Source organism: Tachysurus vachellii, chromosome 5 (genome assembly GCF_030014155.1).
Source record: "Tachysurus vachellii isolate PV-2020 chromosome 5, HZAU_Pvac_v1, whole genome shotgun sequence".
Classification (NCBI taxonomy): Eukaryota; Metazoa; Chordata; class Actinopteri; order Siluriformes; family Bagridae; genus Tachysurus; species Tachysurus vachellii.
This window is the reverse complement of record NC_083464.1, coordinates 25,970,989-25,994,143: the sequence shown is the minus strand read 5'-3', so window position 1 is coordinate 25,994,143 and position 23,155 is coordinate 25,970,989. Positions and strand designations below refer to the sequence as shown.

General features: G+C 39.0%; 2 protein-coding genes across 2 annotated transcripts; both read right to left on the bottom strand.

The window, feature by feature from the left end:
* Positions 1-428: 428 nt before the first annotated feature.
* LOC132846193 (ictacalcin-like) lies at positions 429-1,163 on the bottom strand. Its single transcript, XM_060870800.1, has 2 exons — positions 864-1,163; positions 429-739 (listed from the first exon to the last, which is right to left on the bottom strand). The coding sequence occupies exons 1-2, from the start codon at positions 999-1,001 to the stop codon at positions 476-478; spliced, it is 402 nt and encodes a 133-aa protein (XP_060726783.1). The 5' UTR covers positions 1,002-1,163; the 3' UTR covers positions 429-475.
* A 7,759-nt stretch (positions 1,164-8,922) lies between these two features.
* Positions 8,923-20,944, bottom strand: LOC132846194 (sorting nexin-27-like). Its single transcript, XM_060870801.1, has 2 exons — positions 20,450-20,944; positions 8,923-11,959 (listed from the first exon to the last, which is right to left on the bottom strand). The coding sequence occupies exons 1-2, from the start codon at positions 20,734-20,736 to the stop codon at positions 11,845-11,847; spliced, it is 402 nt and encodes a 133-aa protein (XP_060726784.1). The 5' UTR covers positions 20,737-20,944; the 3' UTR covers positions 8,923-11,844.
* Between the last annotated feature and the right edge of the window lie 2,211 nt (positions 20,945-23,155).

Sequence of the window (23,155 nt, the reverse complement as noted above, 5' to 3'; positions counted from 1 at the left end):
CTGTCTTGTATTGCTCTGTGTTGACTACGAGTTTGGATATTGTATAACAAAGTACTGCACATAGATCCTAATGCTTCGTCTAACATTTAATATATATATATATATATATATATATATATATATATATATATATATATATATATATATATATATATATTCTCGTTGTCTTGTAAAACTTTTGGGTGATTACATTTAAAGTTTAAACAGTGAATCATTTGTTGATGTGCTGTGACCTTACAAGTTCAAATATGCAGAGGCTCCTTGTTAAATATTCAGCATGTACAAAACAGGATATTTGTTAATCTGCTATTATTTGTTGTCATATTTTTCTTTCTTTTATATTATTTGTGCACCTGACTTTATCTCTATATTTGCATGTGTATTGTGATTTTCAACAATGTATTGATATACAGACAGAACAAGCACACTTTTATTCAACACAGCCTGTCTTTAATTCGTATTAAAATAGTTTATTTCAAACAATTATCTGTTTCATGCATTTATCATTGTAAGATGGCAAACATTTCTTTCTGTTTATCGAAGGAACAAAAAAATATACAAAAACAATTGGTGTGTGTTTTGCATTGTTTTGGTTGTTATGGTTTTTTGTGAAATATTCGTTGCACATCATGGTAATGCCGGTCACAAGGGTGATATACTCTTGGAAGTCCACGGTACCATCCTGATTAGCGTCTAGGTTCTTAAGTATCTTGTCCAGTGCCACTTTATCTTGGGTTTTCTGTTAACCAAAACGTACAAAGCAATGATGGTTGAGTTATTTTTTTAATACATTATATTGTGTTGAATCTCCAAATCTGTCAATATAAAATGAATTGCTTCTGTAAGGTTTAAGAGCATCTTACGCCAAGAATGTCTCCCATCTCGGCGTTGAGCAGGTCTTTTAGCTCTCCTTTGGAAAGAGTCAATTTGTCTCCCTCCTTGCCAGAGTATTTATGAAAGGTAGCGATGAGCATTCCCATTCCTTGCTGCAGTTGGGACATGATGGCTTTTGGAAATATATATACTTTAATTATTACCACAAGTTTTATTTTCTCACTGAATTTGCAACCTACAAAGCCAGAAGATGTGTAGCCTCATCCCCAGGCAGATAACTAATAAAGGATGCATGGAACATGCAGTCTGAGTTTTGTCTACTGAACATAATCTGTTGAACAACGAATGAAGGTGAAAAGGAGGTTATAGTAAAAATATAATATCAAACTGCACTTTATAATTATTTTAAAATAGCAATTAATTGGTTAAATAAATGTCTAACAGCAAGTAAAGGAGAAGCTGTGCACAACTTCTAACATGCACACACACACACACACACACACACACACACACACACACACACACACACACACACACACACACACACACACACAGTGTTCCACGCCTAGCTTTGGCCTAAGGGAAGTTAGTAAATACTTCCTTCTGTGCCGTGATTGGATGAATCACCCAAAAAGAAAAAAATATTCCATGAAGGAGGAGACATGGAAAAATACACAAAAAGGAGGATGGATTAAAGAGGAACATTAAAGTAGAACAGTTGGTTTAGCGGATTATGGCCAACGCCCTGGCTGTTCACTATAATTAAGACTAGAGGTTAACAAAGAAAATGGAGTTAAGAAAGCTGACTGTAGCCAATATTCAACAAAGTCAAATATTTCTCCTTCTAGCATCCTCCAGTGCACATCTTGCCTCTAAGTCTCTAACTCTAAGTGAATCATATAAAACTCTCAGTGAATCAAACAGAATCAAGATGTTTGATGGAGGTTACTTATATGTGTGTATGAGAGAGAGAGAGAGAGAGAGAGAGAGAGAGAGAGAAGGAGGGCAGTAACCTGCACAATATCCTGAACAATATCCTGAAAGTATATATTCACAGAACATTAAAAAATTATAATATAAAATCACTAGCAGAATTGCAAAAAACAAAACAAAACAACAACAACCTTGAATTTAATTCAGTCTAGGATCTCAAAACATCTTCTTCTTCTTTCGGCTTTTCCCTTCAGGGGTCGCCACAGCGAATCATCTCTCTCCACCTAACCCTATCTTCTGCATCCTCAACACTTGCACCCACTAGCTTCAAATCCTCATTAATTACATCCATATACCTCCTCTTTGGCCTTCCTCTTTGCCTCCTGCCTGGCAGCTCCATGTCCAACATTCTCCTACCAATATACTCACTCTCCCTCCTCTGAACATGTCCAAACCATCTTAATCTCGCCTCCCTAACTTTGTCCCCCAAACGTCCAACATGGGCTGTCCCTCTGATGTACTCGTTCCTAATCCTGTCCAATCTTGTCACACCCAAAGAGAACCTCAACATCTTCAGTTCGGCTACCTCAAGCTCTGACTCCTGTCTCTTCTTCAGTGTCACTGTCTCTAAACCATACAGCACGGCCGGTCTCACCACTGTCCTGTACACCTTCCCCTTGATTCTTGCTGATATTTTCCTATCACACAGAACTCCTGACACCTTTCTCCACCCACTCCAACCTGCCTGCACTCGCTTCTTTACTTCTTTCCCACTCTCTCCATCACTCTGGACTGTTGACCCCAAGTACTTAAACTCCTGTACCTTCTTCACCTCTTCACCCTGTAACCTTACTGTTCCACTTCCCTCCCTTTCATTCACACACATGTACTCAGTCTTACTACGACTGACTTTCATTCCTCTTCTCTCCAGCGCAAACCTCCACCTCTCCAGGTTTTCCTCCACCTGCTCCCTGCTCTCACTACAGATCACAATGTCATCTGCAAACATCATCGTCCAAGGAGACTCCTGTCTGACCTCCTCTGACAACTGGTCCATCACTATAGCAAACAGGAAGGGGCTCAGAGCCGATCCCTGATGCAGTCCCACCTCCACTGTGAACTCCTCTGTCTGACCTACAGCACACCTCACCACTGTCCTGCTCCTCTCATACATGTCCTGCACCACTCTGACATACTTCTCTGCTACTCCTGACTTCCTCATACAGTACCACAGCTCTTCTCTTGGCACCCTGTCATACGCTTTCTCTAAGTCTACAAACACACAGTGCAACTCCCTCTGACCATCCCTATACTTCTCCATCAACATTCTCAGAGCAAAAATTGCATCTGTTGTGCTCTTTCTGGGCATGAAGCCATACTGCTGCTCACAAATTTCCACCACCTTCCTTAACCTAGCTTCCACTACTCTTTCCCACAACTTCATTGTATGGCTCATCAACTTTATCCCCCTATAGTTGCTGCAACTCTGCACGTCACCCTTATTCTTAAAGATCGGCACTAACACACTCCTTCTCCATTCCTCAGGCATCCTCTCACTTTCTAATACCCTGTTGAACAAACTAGTTAAAAATTCCACTGCTGCCTCTCCTAGACACTTCCAGACCTCTACCGGGATGTCGTCAGGACCAACTGCCTTTCCACTTTTCATCCTCTTCAAAGCCTTCCTGACTTCATCCTTTCTAATCTTATCTACTTCCTGTTCCACAAAGTTCACCCCTTCTACTCTTTTTTCCCTCTGATTTTCCTCATTCATCAGCTCCTCAAAGTATTCCTTCCATCTCCTCTGTACACTCTCCTCACTTGTGAGCACCCTTCCATCTTTATCCTTAATAATTCTAACTTGCTGCACATCCTTCCCATCTCGATCCCTCTGTCTAGCTAACCTGTACAAGTCCTTCTCTCCTTCTCTAGTGTCTAACCTAGTGTACAACTCATCATATGCCTTCTGCTTGGCCTTAGACACCTCCCTCTTCACTCTGCGCTGTAACTCCTTGTATTCCTGTCTATTCTCTTCAGTCCTGTCCATATCCCACTTCTTCTTGGCTAATCTCTTCCTCTGGATACTATCCTGAACTTCCTCATTCCACCACCAAGTCTCCTTATCTTCTTTCCTCCTTCCAGATGACACACCCAGCACCTTTCTCCCTGTCTCCCTGATCACTTCTGCTGTAGTTTCCCAGTCATCCGGCAGCACTACCTGACCACCCAGAGACTGCCTCAACTTCTGTCTAAATTCCTCACAACATTCCTCCTTTTTCAGCTTCCACCACTTAGTTTTCTTCTTTATCTTTGACCTCTTCCTCTTACAGACCATCAGAGTCATCCTACACACCACCATCCTATGCTGTCTGGCTACACTCTCTCCCACTACCACTTTACAGTCACTAATCTCTTTCAGATTGCCTCTTCTACAAAGGATGTAGTCTACCTGTGTTCTCCTACCTCCACTCTTGTAAGTCACTCTATGTTCCTCCCTCTTCTGAAAATACGTGTTAACCACAGCCATGTCCATCCTCTTAGCAAAGTCTACTACCATCTGTCCTTCAAGGTTCCTTTCCTTAACTCCAAACTTGCCCATCACCTCCTCATCACCTGTGTTCCCCTCACCAACATGTCCATTAAAATCCGCTCCTATCACCACTCTCTCACCCGTGGGAATACTCTCAATCACCTCATCGAATTCACACCAGAATCTCTCTTTCTCCTCTAACTCACAACCTACCTGCGGGGCATAACCACTAACAACATTCAACATCACCCCTTCAATCTCTAACTTCAGACTCATCACCCTGTCTGACACTCTCTTCACCTCCAGAACATTCCTCACAAACTCCTCCTTCAGGACCACACCTACCCCATTTCTCTTACTATCCACACCATAATAAAACAGCTTGAATCCTGCTCCTATACTACGAGCCTTGCTACCCTTCCACTTGGTCTCCTGTACACACAGTATATCCACCTTCCTTCTCTCCATCATATCAGCCAGCTCTCTACCTTTCCCTGTCATAGTACCAACATTCAGAGTCCCTATTCTCAGTCCTACACTCTTACCTTTCCTCTTCTCTCTCTGTCTGTGCACTCTCCTCCCTCCTCTACTCCTTCGACCAACAGTAGCCCAATTTCCACCGGCGCCCTGTAGGTCAACGGCGCCGATGGCGGTCGTTGTTAACCCGGGCCTCGACCGATCCGGTATGAAAATCTTACTGACAATTCGCATGGTTAGATTTGGCAATGTTTTATGCCGGATGCCCTTCCTGACGCAACCCTCTCTATTTATCCGGGCTTGGGACCGGCACAGAAGTCACTGGACTGTGACCCCCATGGCTAGATTCTAGGATCTCAAAACATACACTCTGCAAAACCTTTCCTTGAGCACACCCACAATTCCAAGTTCAAAATTCAAAGTTCCTACAAGTCTAAAGCTAGGTGTGTCCAGAGAGAAAACTACAGTGTGTTGCAATAATGCAGAAAACCGGCCTCGTGATTTGAAGAGCCAAAGACAAACAGAAACACATACAGATTAAACAGACTGAAATTAAATTTTGGTCAGTGGAAAGACGCTAAGGCGACTCGATCAATTACTATAATCTATCAATGAATATAATATATAATTAATGAATACAAAATGATCAAGTACTCTAATAATGCATACTGAAAGCACACTGTAAATGAAAAGCATCATAAAGCAAGACATGAATAAGTGATACATAACAAGGACTTGTCCTATTACACATACACGTGTTTTTGGACCTTAAGAAGGCTTTCGACACTGTGAACCACCAGACACTATTATCAAAATTATCTTCTTATAATTTCTCAGATGAGGCTATGAAATGGATGGAGTCATATTTAACTAACAGGAAACAGTGCGTACATATTGGTAATTCTCATTCTTCATACCTTGACTGTAATATTGGTGTACCCCAGGGGTCAGTATTGGGCCCTATTTTGTTTAGCCTGTATATTAATGACTTGCCTTCAGTTTGTCAATCTGTTAATATACAAATGTATGCAGATGATACGGTTATTTATTTGCATACTAAGACCAAACAACAGGCAGGAACTGAATTAAACAAAGCATTGGTGCATGTTTCTGCCTGGTTAAAAATCTCAGATCTGCATCTTAACATTAACAAAACAGTCTGTATGTTCTTTTCTAAGAGGTCCACAAATGTACAGCAGGCAGATGTTTTTATAGAGGGAGAAAAAATCATGGAAGTGTCCAATTTTAAATACCTCAGTATTATTTTGGACTCTAATTTAACTTTTAAAAAGCATGTATCAGCATACCATTTTATGCTTAAAAAGCATACCATCAGATATAATATGGCTAACTTTAGATACATTAGGCCATATATAACAATAGAGGCAGCCAAACTATTTATGCATGCCATGATTTTTTCTCACATATCATACTGTTTCACAAGCTGGTCCCAAGCAAATATGACAACTCTAAAACCAATTGAGACCCTTTATAAGCAAACCTTAAAAATACTAGATCAAAAACCTATCAGTCATCACCACTGTAATATTATTACTAAATACAACTTATTCAATTTTAACAATTTCTCACATTATCAAGATGCTTGTCTCATTTTTAAAATCTTACATGGGCTTGCACCCCCACCATTGCGTGAATTCATAAAACTGAGGAATAACAGTGATAGGGCAAACAGGGCAGCTACCAGGGGAGACTGTGTTATACAGTATAGGCGAAGTAAGTTTGGTCAAACAGTCTTTTCAGTACGGGCCTCAAATTATTGGAATTGTCTCCCTACTGAACTCAGAAAGAGCACCAGCTATTCATCATTTAAATTCAAACTCAAGAATTGGATTAAAAACACTCAAAATTGCAATCATCAATAGTTAACTTATTTTATCTTTGGTACTGTAATGATTTTTGTATTGTATTTATTATTATCTATTTAGTGTTTTAATTTGTTTTGTGTTTTTCATGTATTTAATTTTTGTACTATGATATTGTGTTGACCTGCCAAGGGACTGCAGATGAAAAATAGCTCTTCAGCTAATTCTGGCACATTTACATTTTGAGTGTAAACAAAAAATGTTGATTGATGTGCATTGTCCCTTTCAAATAAATAAAATAAAAAAAAAAAAAAAGGGAGTAAGCATACAGTATTGCATTTGCATATTGATTGTAGATATCATGAACAGTACTGCTATAAACTATTGACTTTCTAAAACAAAGACACAAACATCTGAAACATCTTATGAAAGCTCAGATGATGTTGCTGGCTTGTAGATCTGCAGTAGCATTATTTATTCTGTTTAATGAAACACACACGAAAACCATGTCACTCGTCGGGTTAGACTGTAAGGTCACATTACACAAGCACCTGCGAAAACATGCATTTGAATAGCATGCAATTAACTGCTAAAACAACAAACCTTTCAATCGTGTTGCATGCACACATTTAAATCTTACACAGGAGCAAGAGCCTCTGTTTATACTGTTTTATTCAAAATTGATATATTCCCTAATTCAAATACAAGCATATCTGTTTATAATTATCTGTTTATATGGATAATTGAATAATGTGCAATACATACTTATTCTCTCTAACATATAACAGCTAAACTTTTGCTCTTGCTTATTTGGGCACCTGACTCTATATCTATATTTCCATGTTTATTATGACTTTTAAGAAGCTACTATTTTCAAACTAAATGTTTTACTCTGTGCAGCAACCGAGGGTCAAGTCTGACCTTTGATTTTAAAAAGTTACACTCTGCAAGCCTCATTTTTAGAAGATTACTATTATTATAAACCAATATTTTAATTCATGTCCATTAGTATTAGAGTTTCGCCGTATCATCAGTTATGTTCAAATGTTCTATTTAAAATATGACATTGCATTTGCTGTTCTGCTATTTGCTACCTCTGGAAATGCATACTCACACAACACACATTAAAATAACACAGCCTGTCTTAAAATGAATTAAAATTCTTTATTTCAAATGTTTATCTGCTTCATGCATTTATCATTGTAAGATGCCATTTTGGCTGTTAAGGGTCAGTCCCCATTTATCACTTCTTTTGTGGTTTGCAACTCAATTGATCGTTGCAAACTATAGTAATGGTGGTCACCATGATGACAAACTCTTCGAAGTTCACAGTACCATCCATATCATGGTCTAGGCTCCTGAACAGCTGGTCCAGTTTTGCTTGATCATTGCAGTCCTGTTAACCAAAACCCAAAGAAACAGCGGATGATTTATTTATTTTTATCGTTCAATATAACACATTAATATTGTGCAGAATCTCTAAATCAGAATAAAAATCTCTGTCAGTATAAAAGCTAATGAATCTCTTTTGTAAGGTCTAAGAGCATGCCTCTTACCCCAAACATGCCTCCCATCTCTGCGTTGAGAAGATCCTTTAGCTCTCCCTTGGTAAGAGTATTTGCGTCTTTATCTTTGCCAGCGTATTTTCTAAAGACGGCAATGAGCGATACCATTGCGGCTTGCAGCTGAGACATGATGACTTTTGGAAAGGAAAGAATATAAATAAATCTTTATAAGCTTTATTTATTGTTTTATTTTAAAGACAGAAGACATGTGTTTCCTCATTCTCTTTGTAGTAAATAAACACTAAATGAGCCTCATTTTTTTCCAGTCATGTGCCATTTTGCTCCGCTAAACGTGTGGAACAAAACATGAAAGTTCTTCCAAATATGTATTGTATTTTATAATATCAGCCTAGCATCCTCCATTCCTCTGCTTCTGTTCTTGAAATAAAATTGTCATAACCCTGCAAATGGAATAGTACTAAGAGTGAGAGGCAAGCAAGATGTTAGAAGTTGTGTGTGTGTGTGTGTGTGTGTGTGTGTGTGTGTGTGAGAGAGAGAGAGAGAGAGAGAGAGAGAGATACATGTACACTAAACAACAATAACATCTATACCCTACACACTAAACAATAACCTGAGAACTGTATATACACAGAACTTAAAAAAAGTCAGTTAGCATTAATAGTATTTACATTGGAAAATCACTAACAGCAAACAACTGTTTTTTCTTTAACAAAAAACAACAACAAAAAAGCAAAATTCATTAGGATCTGTACAAAACAACCATTGCAAAACCTTTCCTTGAAAACTTCACTACTCACCTTTAGGTTCAGACAGCGAGTTAGACCAGTGAAAACAAAGATGGAGAAGGATGAGCTGATTAGACGAGGGAAGGACTGGCCCTTATATGCATTATCTGACTGTCCACACCCTATTTTTTTAATTATTTAAAAAAAACATCAAACCTGCAAAACAGCATTTCATGTTTAACATCTTGGCTGACACACTGTTGTGTTCTGTGTTAAATATAAGTTTTGACACATGATCAGTTGCAGGGGCGTAGCCATCATTTAAAAAATGGGGGGGGGGGATTTATTTTTAATCATGATTTTTTTAATCATGATTTATATGCGTTATGATTATATATGATTATAAAACAGAAAGAAAGAAAGAAATAGAACAGCTTGCCACTGGGACAGTACCCTTAAAGGGACATCTTTGTAACTTATTTACATTTTTTACATTACCCATCATCCTTTGCACCCCGTCATCCACCATGTTTGTTTCCCATCTTCACCTGTCTGTTCACCCGGACTCTATTTATACCCATCACCACTGTTGGTTATCGTTTTTACTATGTTGTATGTATGTGTGATTTACCTGCTCCTTATTATTAAAATGACATTTTTAATGTCACTATTCGTCGTCCTCGTCTCTGTCGTGTACATACAGTGACACACACTTGATATTATGTAGAATTGGCAGAGTTAAACTTGCTGTAAAATCTCAGTTCAACATTATCTTTATTCTTATTTGAAGGGTTTTGATAACACACTTGTTAAAACAAAAGACGTTATAAAAGAGTTTATATAACGTTTGTCAAAGCAGCTCTTTTTCCTTATAATCCTTTAAATTAAAACTTGCTAATTATTCAACAAGAGCAACAGGCAGAGTTACTAAACATTGTGCAACACAATTCGGATCTTAAACTTTCTTGTCTCTTTGAATTTTAAATCACTCTGCATTTATATACATTGCTCCATTAAAACCTCAACATGTGGTGAACACAACTCTCCACTAAAAAAGTGAGGGGGACGAATTTACTTTTTATAAAAAGTAATCTACGCCCCTGATCAGTTGCAAACTGCTTAATTCTGAAGTATTATTAGGAAAAACTGAAAAAAGAAAAAAACATGCATGTACTTTTTGTGCATGCATGTTATTCTGACTCTGCACACACACACACACACACACACACACACACACACACACACATACACACACATATGCCTGATGATTCAGCTTCAGCTGGAGGTTTGTGGTAGGTGCTCTCTCACGATTGTCCTGGCAAGAGAGAGACTACTGTGTTTCTATGATTCTGGTCTTTGTTGTTGACATGACCACACAAATTTATCACTGCATAAAAGTAGTATAAGGCAAGAGGAAGTGAGATTGAACAGAGTGAAAGAGCATGTGTGTTTTTATGCAATAAAACATTGGGCCTAGGAACAGAGAAAAAAAAAAGCAAGATGGTTGTTTGCATGTAAAGGAGAGTGTGAAACACAATGGGAAACAAACTGAATGCAGAAGAGACTAAGGATGAAAACCTGAATTACCTGTTAAACTGTGGGTTTGAGAAAAAATAAAATGTGCATAGCAAAGGAGTTAGTTTAAAGAGAAAAGTTAGTGGGAAAGGAGGAGGATGTATCCTCATTTAACCTAGCTCAACCCACTCACCCACCATTTCCTCCCCAGCACTCCCTGTATCCACAGTAACCTGTTGTCAGTATATAAACTCATTGCTGGTTTTTGTTATGTTTATTTGTTAGGCTGAATTTTACATGAGTAATTGTTCGCTTAAGCCAAACAGAACCAAAATTTTACATTTGAAAGTCAGATTTGCTTTTTACTCGTTCAAGTAGATTGAAAACCTGTGCCAAGCAAATTCCTGCCACAGCACATTTGCATGAAGTCACAACTACAAAAATCCAGAAAGGTCAATTGCACAGATATGAAATTAATAATGAAATTGAAATTAATAAAACATGAAAACATGAAATTAATAATGAAAGAAAAGTTATTTTGACTTACTTCTATGCCAATAAAAATGTAGTGCAGTGTATCACTTGAATCAGTCAAAATTTAAAGACATAATACAATGACATAGACCTCAAGCACAGAAAATATGAATCAGTTGGAAATGAAGTGAGATTAAAAAAAAAACACGAAATGAAAACAGTGGAGAAGAGAGCACATCACACAGGGATGTGATAGAAAAAACATGGGTTTACAAAAAGATCAGATTTATAAGCCAGCTATTCCTGACATGCACTGAGGTATCTGCTTTGGCTTTGAGTAGGCAGACCTTACTGTCCTCTGTTTATGTGATGACATTGCTTTTGTTTCATGGTAGAAATTAATTTGTCTTGATTTATGGATTAGTTTTAATTTTCTTTCTCCTTTATATCACATGCTATTTGTGTTCACATAAGCTGGACATGTTGTATCTCTCTCTCTCTTTTAATTAGTTGGGCAAGTAGCCCAACAAATGTTATACTACTGTGTGAAATTGTAACAGGTCTACATGGCTATCTATCATCATCCTTTTATTAACTTTAGAAAACTAAATGCATAGAACTTGATTGTCGACATGTCATTATTAATCCTGAGAGCAAGCCCAAGCCATGAGCAAATCCATTATGAAGACGTTGTGTGTGTACAGGTAACAAAGTTTGCTCTTCGTATTTGAGTAAGGCACGGCTAGGCCGCCTTGCTGTATGATGGCTATTTTAGACATGAGTTTGTGAATTTTCTTTGTTAATGTCTTTGTCTAGATCAAATGGTCTCCAAAACCATTCTGACCATTTTGGGTCAAAGAGCTAACCTCCAGACTTTCAGTTTACTGGCGGTGAGTGTAGGATTCAATTATTAGCCATAGAAAAGCATAGTTCTGTGGCTTACTGGAATATTTCCATATAATATAAGCATTTGAGCATCTGTTCATGTTCTCAGAATAGCAGAGAGATCAAGTAAAGTAAAATAACAGGGAATGCAATAAGGAAAATGACTTACACAAAAAGGTTAAGGCCTCGTTTGTGCATGTGAACTGCAAGCAGTTATGTACACACCTTCGGCCACACCTTTAGAAATCACAAGAGCCGTGTAAATGGAAACATTATAGATAAATTTGCATATTATCCAAAATATTACATTTGCTTCATTCTTTTTCCCTTTTTTTTCTTTGCACTTAGTAGTGTTTAATTTGCATATGTGAAAGTAGACACTCAGGGATTTAAGATTGTCTAGTTTCTACTATCTGGAATTTACAAATAAATGCTTAACATGAGCATAAAAAAGGCAAAGACTTTCCAGGCCTGTTCAGCAGGTTTAGTAATTACAGTGGCTGTATATTATTGTTTAGAGTTCTCAGGGGAGAAAATGACAGAGTAGGTTTGACACTGTAAATTTAAAAGTTGTACCAGCTCCGATTGTCTTTCGTGTCATGAAGATATTGGATCTTCACTGAGATAAGGCCAACCATGTGAGGATCTTGAGACATCTAGAGATGTACCAGCTCCAGATGGACTCTGCTTTATGACATATTTGGACATTCTAAGAGTATATGCCAACTACATGTGGTCTTTTAGGACAACAACCTACTCATCAATACAACATTTGTCAGAATGTATATTTATAATCACACTCTCCAGTGTCACCCAAATGAGGATGTGTTCCTCTTTCAGTCTGGTTCCTCTCAAGGTTTCTTCCTTTACCATCTAATGGTGTTTGTCCAACACTTGCCTCAGTCATCTCAGGCTTGCTCATTGAGGATAAATACAAACATGTTTAAATATAAGTCTAATATTAATCTTACTTTTTTGTATTATATTAATCTTTATATTAACTTTTTGTTTTAGGTTTATGTTCTGTAAAGCTGCTTTGAGACAACGTCCATTGTTAAAAGCGCTATACAAATACATTTGAATTTGAATTTGTTTTCATAGTTGTGTCTGAATTTTAGTATTTAAACATTATGCAGTTAAATGTTTTTCCCGGTCTCTCTCATCTGGAATTCAGAGCTGCTCAGTTGACCCATTGTCAGAAAACATACTCACAACTTTTCTTTCTGTTCTAGCATTGTCCTCACCTCCAACAATGCCTCCAACAATGCCTTCTCCAGATAAGACATAACGGATTAAAAAAAGAATTAAAGTAAAACACAATATTAAGCAGAAACACTTTCACTAGTGCTCTCATTGTTGCATGCTATTGCTATGTAATGGCTTTAATAGATATTCTGCTTGTAGCTTGATATAATGATTTTAATTTGTATATGGTTGTGATTGTTCCAGCTTGTGTGGGTAGTTAATTTGTGTGGGTGGAAAATTTCTGAATGCAATTTTTCTCTATTGTTGCCAATTTAGATTAACAGCTTTTGAAAAGAATGATTGCTCGTGTTAGTTATTTAACAGACAGCCTATTGAGTATATATTTTATAGCTTACTGTGAACCACTGGACTAAAGTTGACTTTCTGGCTTTTTTAAACCTTTTGTTTAGCTGAAAACAAGTTTATATTTGCATATAAGAAAGAGGTTAACACCCACTTAATTTGTTTACTTGATACTATGAAATGAAAGCATTCATCCTCTTGACAAATATGAAACAAGGTTAAAGTTAAATTCTTGTGAGCACCCAGTAAGAACACTGTGTGAGTCAAATAAACAATAATCCAAAATTAATCATTTTGATTTTTATCTCATTTAAGCAGCAAAGTGAACAAAGAAGTTCTTTAATGAGAAAACGCCCCATTAACACAGTCTTTTGCTGACATCTGGTGCATCTGGTGACATTACTTAGACTTATTTATTACATAATAATCAAAGACATTAAAGATGGGCTACTGCATGAGGAGAGGTGAGAAGGGCCACAGAAGAACAACCAGACTGCAACAAGACCAGTTTCTGTTCCTTTGTGCAAAGAGGAACTGGAGCACTGCCAGAGCCTTACAAAATGACTTCCAGCAGGCTATAAGTGTGCATGTTTTTACCAAACTATCAGAACAGACTCCATGAGGGTGGCAAGAGTGCCTGACATCCTCTGGTGCAGCGGTGTCCAATCTTATCCACAAAGGGCTGGTGTGGGTGCAGGTTTTCATTCCAACCAAGCAGAAGCCACACCTGATTCCACCTGTTTAATCAGTTGTTCTTGGCTTTTAGTAGACTCTGGTGTGGCTTCTGCTTGGTTGGAATGAAAACCTGCACCCACACCGGCCCTTTCCGGATAACACCAGATTGGACACCGCTGCTCTAGTGGGACCTGTGCTCACATCCTAGTACTGGGCACCTCGATTAGTGATTGCCATAGAACACAAGAATTAGCAGGCACCCAGTTCTCTTCCGATGAGAGCAGGTTCACACTGAGGACATGTGACAGACATACACATTCCAATGGTACTATTTCTGCTGTGAGGTACCAAAATGAAATCTTCAGAGCCATTGTCAGATTTTGGGCCTTTTTGTCAGAAGTGGGCCTTGTGTTTCTCCTGGTGCATGACAATACGTGCCGTGTAACAAAACATTACAAAAAGAGCAGTAGAAAAAGCATCACATTGTCTATTCCGACTTGCATTTTTCCCATAGTACATCCTAGGGCCATTTCTAGTGACATGCCTGCACTTGACTATCCACATGATGTAAAAGTACCATTATTCATTCACCAGGTCAGCATAGGTACACTATGACTATGCAGCCCCTTATGCTGTAAACTGTGATGCACTGTGTGTTCAGCAGTGTTGGGCAGTAATGCGTTACCGTAACGCAGTTACTTTTGACAGTAACTAATACTCTAATGCATTACTTTTTAAATAAAGTTTCCGTTTATTCAAGTATGTGCGGCAGTAATGGCGAGTCAAGGTAAGAGCAAGACAAGTTTCTCAAAGTGGAAATATGCTCATTATTTCACTTTAGTTGAGCATGAAGACAAAAAACTTTTAGTCAAATGTAAGCTGCGTCTTTCTGGTTCAAAGGTCCTATCTACTGCGATAAACAGCAACTCCAATCTGGAGGTAGAAACTACATGCCTCGACGAAGCTAGAAGCTAACCCAGTGTCAGTGGACACACTCGAAGGGAGTCAAGCCCCTCCAGCCAAACAACAGCGACTAGATTTTAACCGGACTGTTAGCCAGGGACAGATCAACAAACAGTTCAATTCAATTCAAGTTTATTTGTATAGCGCTTTTTACAATTGACATTGTCTCAAAGCAGCTTTACAGAACCCAATGGTACTATTAAAGATTAATAGAATACAAAATTCAAGATTAATATTAGATAGATTTAGTTCACAATGTGTATTTATTTATCCCCTATGAGCAAGTCTGAGGTGACTCAGGCAGCAGTGGCATGGAAAAACTCCCTTGGACGGTAAAGGAAGAAACCTTGAGAGGAACCAGACTCAAGGGGGAACCCATCCTCATATGGGTGACACTGGGGGGTGTGATTATAAAAATACAGTCAAACAGATGTTGTATAGATGCAAAAAACCACATGGAGTTTACATCTCCTTTTTAGTATCGCAGAGTCTGACTGGAGCTGGTAGATCTCTAGATGCATCAGGATTCTCAGAGTCCTCAGAGTCAGCCTCATCTCAGTGAGGGTCCAAAATCTACATCGCACAGAAGACGATCGGAGCTGGTACAATTTCTATTTCTAGAGGTCATGAATGTATGAACTAGCTTTTCTGCATCAGATACAGATAGGATGTTTCTCAGCCTGGCAATATTTCTAAGGTGGAAGAAGGCTGTTTTTGTAGCATGGGCGATATTATTTTCAAAAGACAAGTTGCTGTCTAATATAACACCCAGGTCTTTCACTGTTGAGCTACTAGTAACAGTACATCCCTCTAAATGTAGGTTGAATTGTGAGAGTTTCTGTGTACTTGTTTTTGGACTGATAAGTAGTATTTCTGTCTTATCGGAGTTTAATAACAGAAAATTACAGCTCATCCAATCTTTTATCTCTCTAAGGCACTGAGTTAAATTGGACAGTTCAGCTATTTCATCTGGTTTTGATGAGATATATATAACTGTATCGTCAGCATAACAGTGGAAATTAATCCTATGTCTTCTAATAATGTTCCCTAATGGAAGCATGTATATCGAGAAGAACAGGGGTCCAAAGACTGATCCTTGAGGGACCCCATGATTAACTGCCAATAAACTGGAGGATTCACCATTTAATTCTACAAAATGGTATCGGTCAGACAGGTAGGATCTAAACCAACTTAAAGCCTGTCCATGAATACCTGTGTAATTTTGTAAGCGATCTAGAAGAATGTTGTGATCTATAGTGTCGAATGCAGCACTAAGGTCAAGTAGAACTAATAGTGACATACAGTCTTGGTCCGAAGCTAAGAACAAGTCATTTGTAACTTTAACAAGTGCAGATTCTGTGCTATGATTCTGTGCTATGCCTGAAACCTGACTGAAACTCATTCATTCATTCATTTTCTACTGCTTATCTGAGCTACCTCGGGTCACGGGGAGCCTGTGCCTATCTCAGGCGTCATTGGGCATCAAGGCAGGATACACCCTGGACGGAGTGCCAACCCATCACAGGGCACACACACTCTCATTCACCCACACAATCACACACTACGGACAATTTTCCAGAGATGCCAATCAACCTACCATGCATGTCTTTGGACCGGGGGAGGAAACCGGAGTACCCGGAGGAAACCCCTGAGGCACGGAGAGAACATGCAAACTCCACACACACAAGGCGGAGGCGGGAATCGAACCCCCAACCCTGGAGGTGTGAGGCGAACGTGCTAACCACAAACCACCATGCCCCCCTGACTGAAACTCTTCAAAGATATTGTTCTCCTGTAAGAAGGAGCTCAGTTGAACAGACACAACCTTTTCTAGTATTTTAGACATAAACGGAAGGTGTGAAATAGGTCTGTAATTTGATAGTTCATTAGGATCTAAATTAGGTTTCTTAATGAGTGGCTTAATAACTGTCAACTTGAAAGATTTAGGGACGTAACCTAAAGATAGCGAGGAGTTAATAATATTAAGAAGAGGCTCGCCAGCTTTATGAAACACTTCTTTCAGTAATTTAGTTGGGATAGTGTCACGGCGAGACAAAGGCAAGTGAGGATCCAAGTGCAGTTTAGACTTTTAATAAACCAAGACAAGAAACAGGCAAGCAAACAGGAACATCAACAACATACAACAACGACCAACACCAGGGACGTGAACAAACAGGGTAGATATAGCAAGCAGGAACCAATCACCAAGCAGAGACAATCAGTGACTAACATGATACACCTGGGTAGGGCTGAAACGATTAGTCGACATTGTCGACAACGTCGACAATAAAAAATTGTCGACAAATATCTTTGTTGTCGAGTAGTCGTTTGTTCTCACGTGTCCTAATGTAAGGGCCTGCAATATCGCGATTTGACCGCTACGGCGCTGTAGCGCTAGAGTGTAATGCAGCCCTAACAAATGCGGTAGAAGAGAACTTTTAAAGGAAGCGCAAATTATGACGGAGTGCAAGCGAATGCGAACAAACAAGCAAGGTGTGGGAAAGTTTTACAAAACTTCCAACCAAAAATGCAGTTGTGTGCAATACATGCAAGGCAGAACTTGCGTTTCATGGAAGCACAACGTGCATGCTCGAGCACTTGAAAAGGAAACATCCTGGCACAAGTGGAGGCTGACTTTTCTTCATTTTAATTCAGCATTTATTTGAAAATCCAAAAAAGGCCAGTGCAGAAAGGACACTGTTACATACTGCTTTTCATTAAACTGAACACTTGTTTTACAAATGAAGCTCTTAATACTGCTGCCAAGAGATGTTTACATTCAAACATATATATATATATTTTTGTCTGTAATGCAGCTGATTCATTTGTGTAAATTTTTTTTTTTTTTAATTAAAAGATAACAGAATATTTAAACAGTGCTTAAAAAGAGAATGACCTGTTTAGTTGGCTCAAAGTTCATTAAAACAACCATTTCAAAAGCTGAAGTGATTTTCTTTTTTTTATATTATAGTTAGAATATGTATAACTCAATGTTTTAACTAATTGAAAAAGCTGAATAATCGTTCAAAACTTACTGATTAGTCGTCAATGGCATTGACAATAATCGATGATTAGTCGATTAATCGTTCTAATAATCGTTAGATTAATCGATTATCAAAATAATCGTTTGTTGCAGCCCTACACCTGGGGGGGAGATAGAGTGCAATTAGTGTCCATGGTAACCAATGAGTGGGCGGAGCAACCAATTAACAGCACGGCAGACAGCAGACAGAAACAGGGCCAAACACAGACAGACTCATTACAGATAGGGTCTAGTGAACAAGTTGTTGATTTAGCTGTAGTCACAAGATTATCTAGCGCTTCCTGTCCTTTACTTGTAAAGCACTGTAGTTGTGAGTGTAGCACTTTAGGTGAGACTGGGTCACACGGTGCTCTCGCATGTTGAACATCAACTATTTTTTTCCTGATGCTTTTAATTTTGTCAGTAAAGAATTTCATAAAATCCTCATTACTGAACTGTGATGGAATAGTGTGTTCACATTTCTGGATTTTTGTTAATCTAGCCACTGTGCTAAATAAAAACCTGGGATTGCTCTGGTTATTTTAAATGAGTTTGCTCAGGTTCTCTGCCCTGGCAGCTTTTAGAGCCTGTCTATAGCTGGACATTTCCTTATACGCAATTCTAAAAACCTCTAATTTAGTTTTTCTCCACTTTCGCTCGAGGTTACGTGTTTCTCTCTTGAGGGTGTGAGTATGACTATTATACCACGATGCAGGTGTTTTGTCTCTAACCTTCTGTAATCTGATTGGGGCAACAGTGTCTAATGTGCAGTAAGGGTGCAGTAAGAAGTCCAGACAGATCAGGCAGGTTATTTGTGAATCTGTCTATAGTGGTTGGAATAATAGTTCTACCGAGTCGATAACGTGGTGAGACACAGTTAGTCTGTTCTATAGGTAGTGTGTACATTATGAGGTAATGGTCTGTGGTCACTTTGAGGTATGATACAGTATCTACTGTATATCAGTGACATCTATTCCGTGTGATATTATTAAATCTAGTGTGTGATTAAAGACGATGTGTTGCTCTAGTGGTGTTTTGTTTAAGCCCAAATGAGTTTACTAGGTCCATGAATGTGAGTCCTAAAGCATCGTTTGTATCGTCAATGTGAATGTTAGTGTCTCCTACAATTAATGCTTTATCAAAGTTAACCAATAGGTCCGAAAGAAAATCTGCAAACTCATCCAAACATCATGGATTTTTTTTGTCTGCATGTGCACAAGCACTTCAAAAGAATTAAATCTATACTGTGTTCTCTGGGTAACAGTAAGGAAATCACTAAAGATAGTGGCAACACCACCTCCACGACCAGTCTGACGAGGATCATGCTTATAGATATATCCTGATGGTGTAGACTCATTTAGACCGACGTATTCATTTGGTTTAATGAATAATGAATAGAGTGCAGTAAGGCTATTTTGAGATGATATCATTTACAATCAGTTTATTTGTCTGCAAGTTTATTTATATTGTAGGCAAGTTTATTTGTATAGCACATTTCATACACAGACGTCATTCAAAGTGCTTTACATAGAAATTAGAAAACAGTTTATAAGAGAGAGAAAAAAATGTAAAAATAAGAGGCACACGATAAAATCATAATAAAAACAATTAAAGAAACAACAAGAACAATTAAAGAAAATAAATGTGATTTTGATAAAATAAAATCACTTTAATGGGATATTTATTAATATTTTAATATTAATGGGAATATTAAAGAACGTTACTTTACTAAAAGCTACTTTTAACAGTAACGCGTTACTTTCTGGTGTAAGTAATCAACAAAGTAATTGAGTTACTTTTTGAATGAAGTAACTAGTAACTGTAACTAGTTACTATTTCTTAGTAACTAGCACAACACTGGGGTTCAGACACCTGTCATAGCCAGCATTAACTCTTTTCAGCAATTTGTGCTATAGTAGCTTTTCTTTGGAATCAGATCAAACGGGTTTGCCTTTAATCCTCAATCACATCAGTGAATGTAACTGCATCTCTTTTACTGGTTGTAATTCTTTGGACCACCTTTGGTAGGTACCAACTACTGACCTCATAAGACTTGCTATTTTGAAGATGCTCTGATGCAGTTGTCTCGCCTTCACAATTCGGCTCCTATCAGAGTCAATCAGATCTTTCTGCTTGCCCTTTTTTCTATCTCCCAACTGATTGTTCATGTGTCACCCATATTGCGGCTCCGTGGTTCGGATTGGCTGGGTAAATTTGCAAGAACGTCTTCTACACCAATCTCAACACAGGAGACGGGGATTGTCAGAATATAAGTGGGAAAGAAATAACAGTCCTAGGGAGCTAAAGCTAATTCTTGTTGTAATATGGCTAGTTTTTTGAAAGATGTCAGGGAAGATAGCTAATTCTACTGGTCTCAATTTATCCGCAAATATAATTTATTGATGGTTGAAACTACGCTCGATTTCAGTACGCGGTCTGTTTGTTAGCTAGATGAACGCGTCTACAGTAGACTAGCTACAGCAGGCTAACTGTAGCTACAGCAGATTAACGTAACTCACACTTCGAGAATGCGGTCGCCCTTGGAGATGCCGGCTCTGTCCGCCGCACCGCCCGGTAACACGGCGCTGACATGCTGTAGCGGCGCATACAGCTCGCCGTTGATGCTCCTCAGCTGACCTCCTTCACTCACTTGGCCGCGGACGTTGAAGCCGTAACCCGAATCCGACTTGATAATGCGGACAAGCCGAGGGCCCGCAGTAACGTTCCCGCCGGAGCCGTGCCGTGAGGAGCGCAACACGGAGGGCGCAGCCGAGCGCACGTCCTCTCCCTCCACTACGTCTGCCATGTTGTTTCAAATCCAGGAAAAAAAAGAAATCTCCGTTAGGACTCCGCTTTCTCACACTCCGCGGTCATACATTAGATTATCCGTTGCCCAAGAGCGCAGCCCAGAGAAACGAAGCCACGCCCCCGACCCGTCACGAGGCGCTTCTTCTGTTTTTCCCTTCACGTAACAACAAAACGGTGCATCATGGGACGTGTAGTCGGACGGGATGCACTTATTTCCAGGGATTTCAGAACAGCGTAACAGATATTGCGTCATCGGGTAGGCGTGGCCTATTTGATAATCTAACCATAACCGTAGTTTGGTTATTTATTTGTTTTCTAAAATAAATCTACCTGTATGACTGTTTTGTCCTTCGTAGTATGCTGTTTTTTTTTGAAAGAGGGTGTTTTTCCAAGACCTCCGGAAACACGCCCACTTTAGGTCGTGGTAACGAAACCCCTAGAGTTTAGTGAATGCCTCTTGGCCAGTTGGCATTTCTACTACTGGTTGCCATAGTAATAACCTTTATCATCAGGTGGCCCAACTAGCATTCAACTTGACCACAAATCAGTTTTCCTGGTACTAAAATGAAACATTCTGGATGTTTATTTTACATTAAAGACATTACATTACACTAAAGGAGACCTATGAAAAATATCGACATGAAAAATCTGGACATAATTAATAAAATAATTTCACAGACGAGCAACTATAAAATAAGAGATTCCCACAAGACACTCTGTAAATTGAATCCTTTCTAGATAGACCTATAAGCAGTAACCTGATCTCAGAACAATGACTGTTCTGTATACAGTCAATCATAACATCAAAACCACTGACCAGTGAAGTGAATAATATTGATTATCATATGGCATATGACAAGGGGTGGGATATACAGTATGAGGGAGCAGGTGAACAGTCAGTTCAAATGTATTAGGATCTAAGCGACTTTGAAAAAGTGGGGTATGTGGTAGCCTAGAGGTTAAGATGTTAGACTACCAATCAGAAGGTTGGGAGTTTGAATCCCATGTCCACCAGGCTGTCACTGCTGGGCCCCTGAGCAAGGCACTTAACCCTCAATTGTTCAGTTGTATTTAGTCTCCTAAATGCTGTAAATGTAATATAAATGAAAAAGGGCCAAACTGACGGCTAGATGATGGAGCTAGAGTATCTCCAAAATGGCAGGTCTTCTGCGGTGGTCCCAGTATGTAGTGGTTAGTACTAGACAGGGTCATGGGTGCCCCAAAGCCCACTGATACCTGTGGGGAGCAAAGGCTAGCCCATCTGCTCCAATCATAAGAGTTACTATAGCACAAATTGCTGATGGGCATGGGTGTCAGAACTGCACCATGGAGCAATGGGAGAAGGTGGTCATCAGTGTGGCCATGCTTATAGGCCATGATACTTTGCAAAATGGAGTATTTTGGTTGACCTGACAATAGGGGTAGAATCAGCTCCTTCATCTCAGACAGGCTTGGCCAAGTGAATGCAGGACAGTACATTGACATTTGTGTTTTTGGTGCACAGTCAGTAGGAAAGAGTAAAGCTGAAGCAGGCAAAGAAGAGCTATCTGCAGGCCTGTCTGAGGTTTAAGTGCCTGGTGGTTCATAGGGTCATGTTTTCACTCTTCCTGCCAATGGGCCCATCTATATTAACTCCATAGTGATGCATACTTTATGGATCGTGCAATGTCGGCACGCACTTCTGGGTCGGCATCCATTTTATATACTGTACCTTGGCATTATATAAGGATGCCGACATCGCCTCTACACCAGATGGTCTTCTCAGTTTTCTGTTAGTCATCCCACCTTTGTCTCTGTTTGATTTCTTATTGTTACTCTACCTGTTTTTCTGTTTTTGCCTTTGCCTGCCCTCCTTGTTGCTTTGTTTGCCCGATCATTTGGATTTTGGTCTGTTTTTGCACATTCTCGTGACTGTACTTTTGTATTGTTTTTGTCTGAGTCCTGTTCTGTGAACAGTTCTTGTGCATGTCCTTAGTGTCAATTGCTCCTGCTATTAAATTAAACATCTCATATTTTGGTCCAACCCCACCACTGTGACACACCCAGCAGCATCTTTATTGCATTTACATTTACAGCATTTGGCAGACGCCCTTATCCAGAGCGACGTACAAAAATGCTTAAGTCTCTATCATTGGATACATTAACTCTGGTTCACTAGGTTACATACTTTAGATACCATGAATCTAAAACACTGTTCAAAGTCTTGTTTTTTTATACATACTGTACATACAACAAATAGGGAAAGACGTGCTAGTTGAAGTGTTTCATTAATAAGTAGGTCTTCAACAGTCATTCAGGGTTCTCAAGTTTTAAAGACAGGCAAGAGTGACATATTTTAAATATGTCTAGCCCACCCCCCGACCCCACCCCCTCTCAAGAAAATTTATGACATAAAACATTCCAAAACTTAATATTTG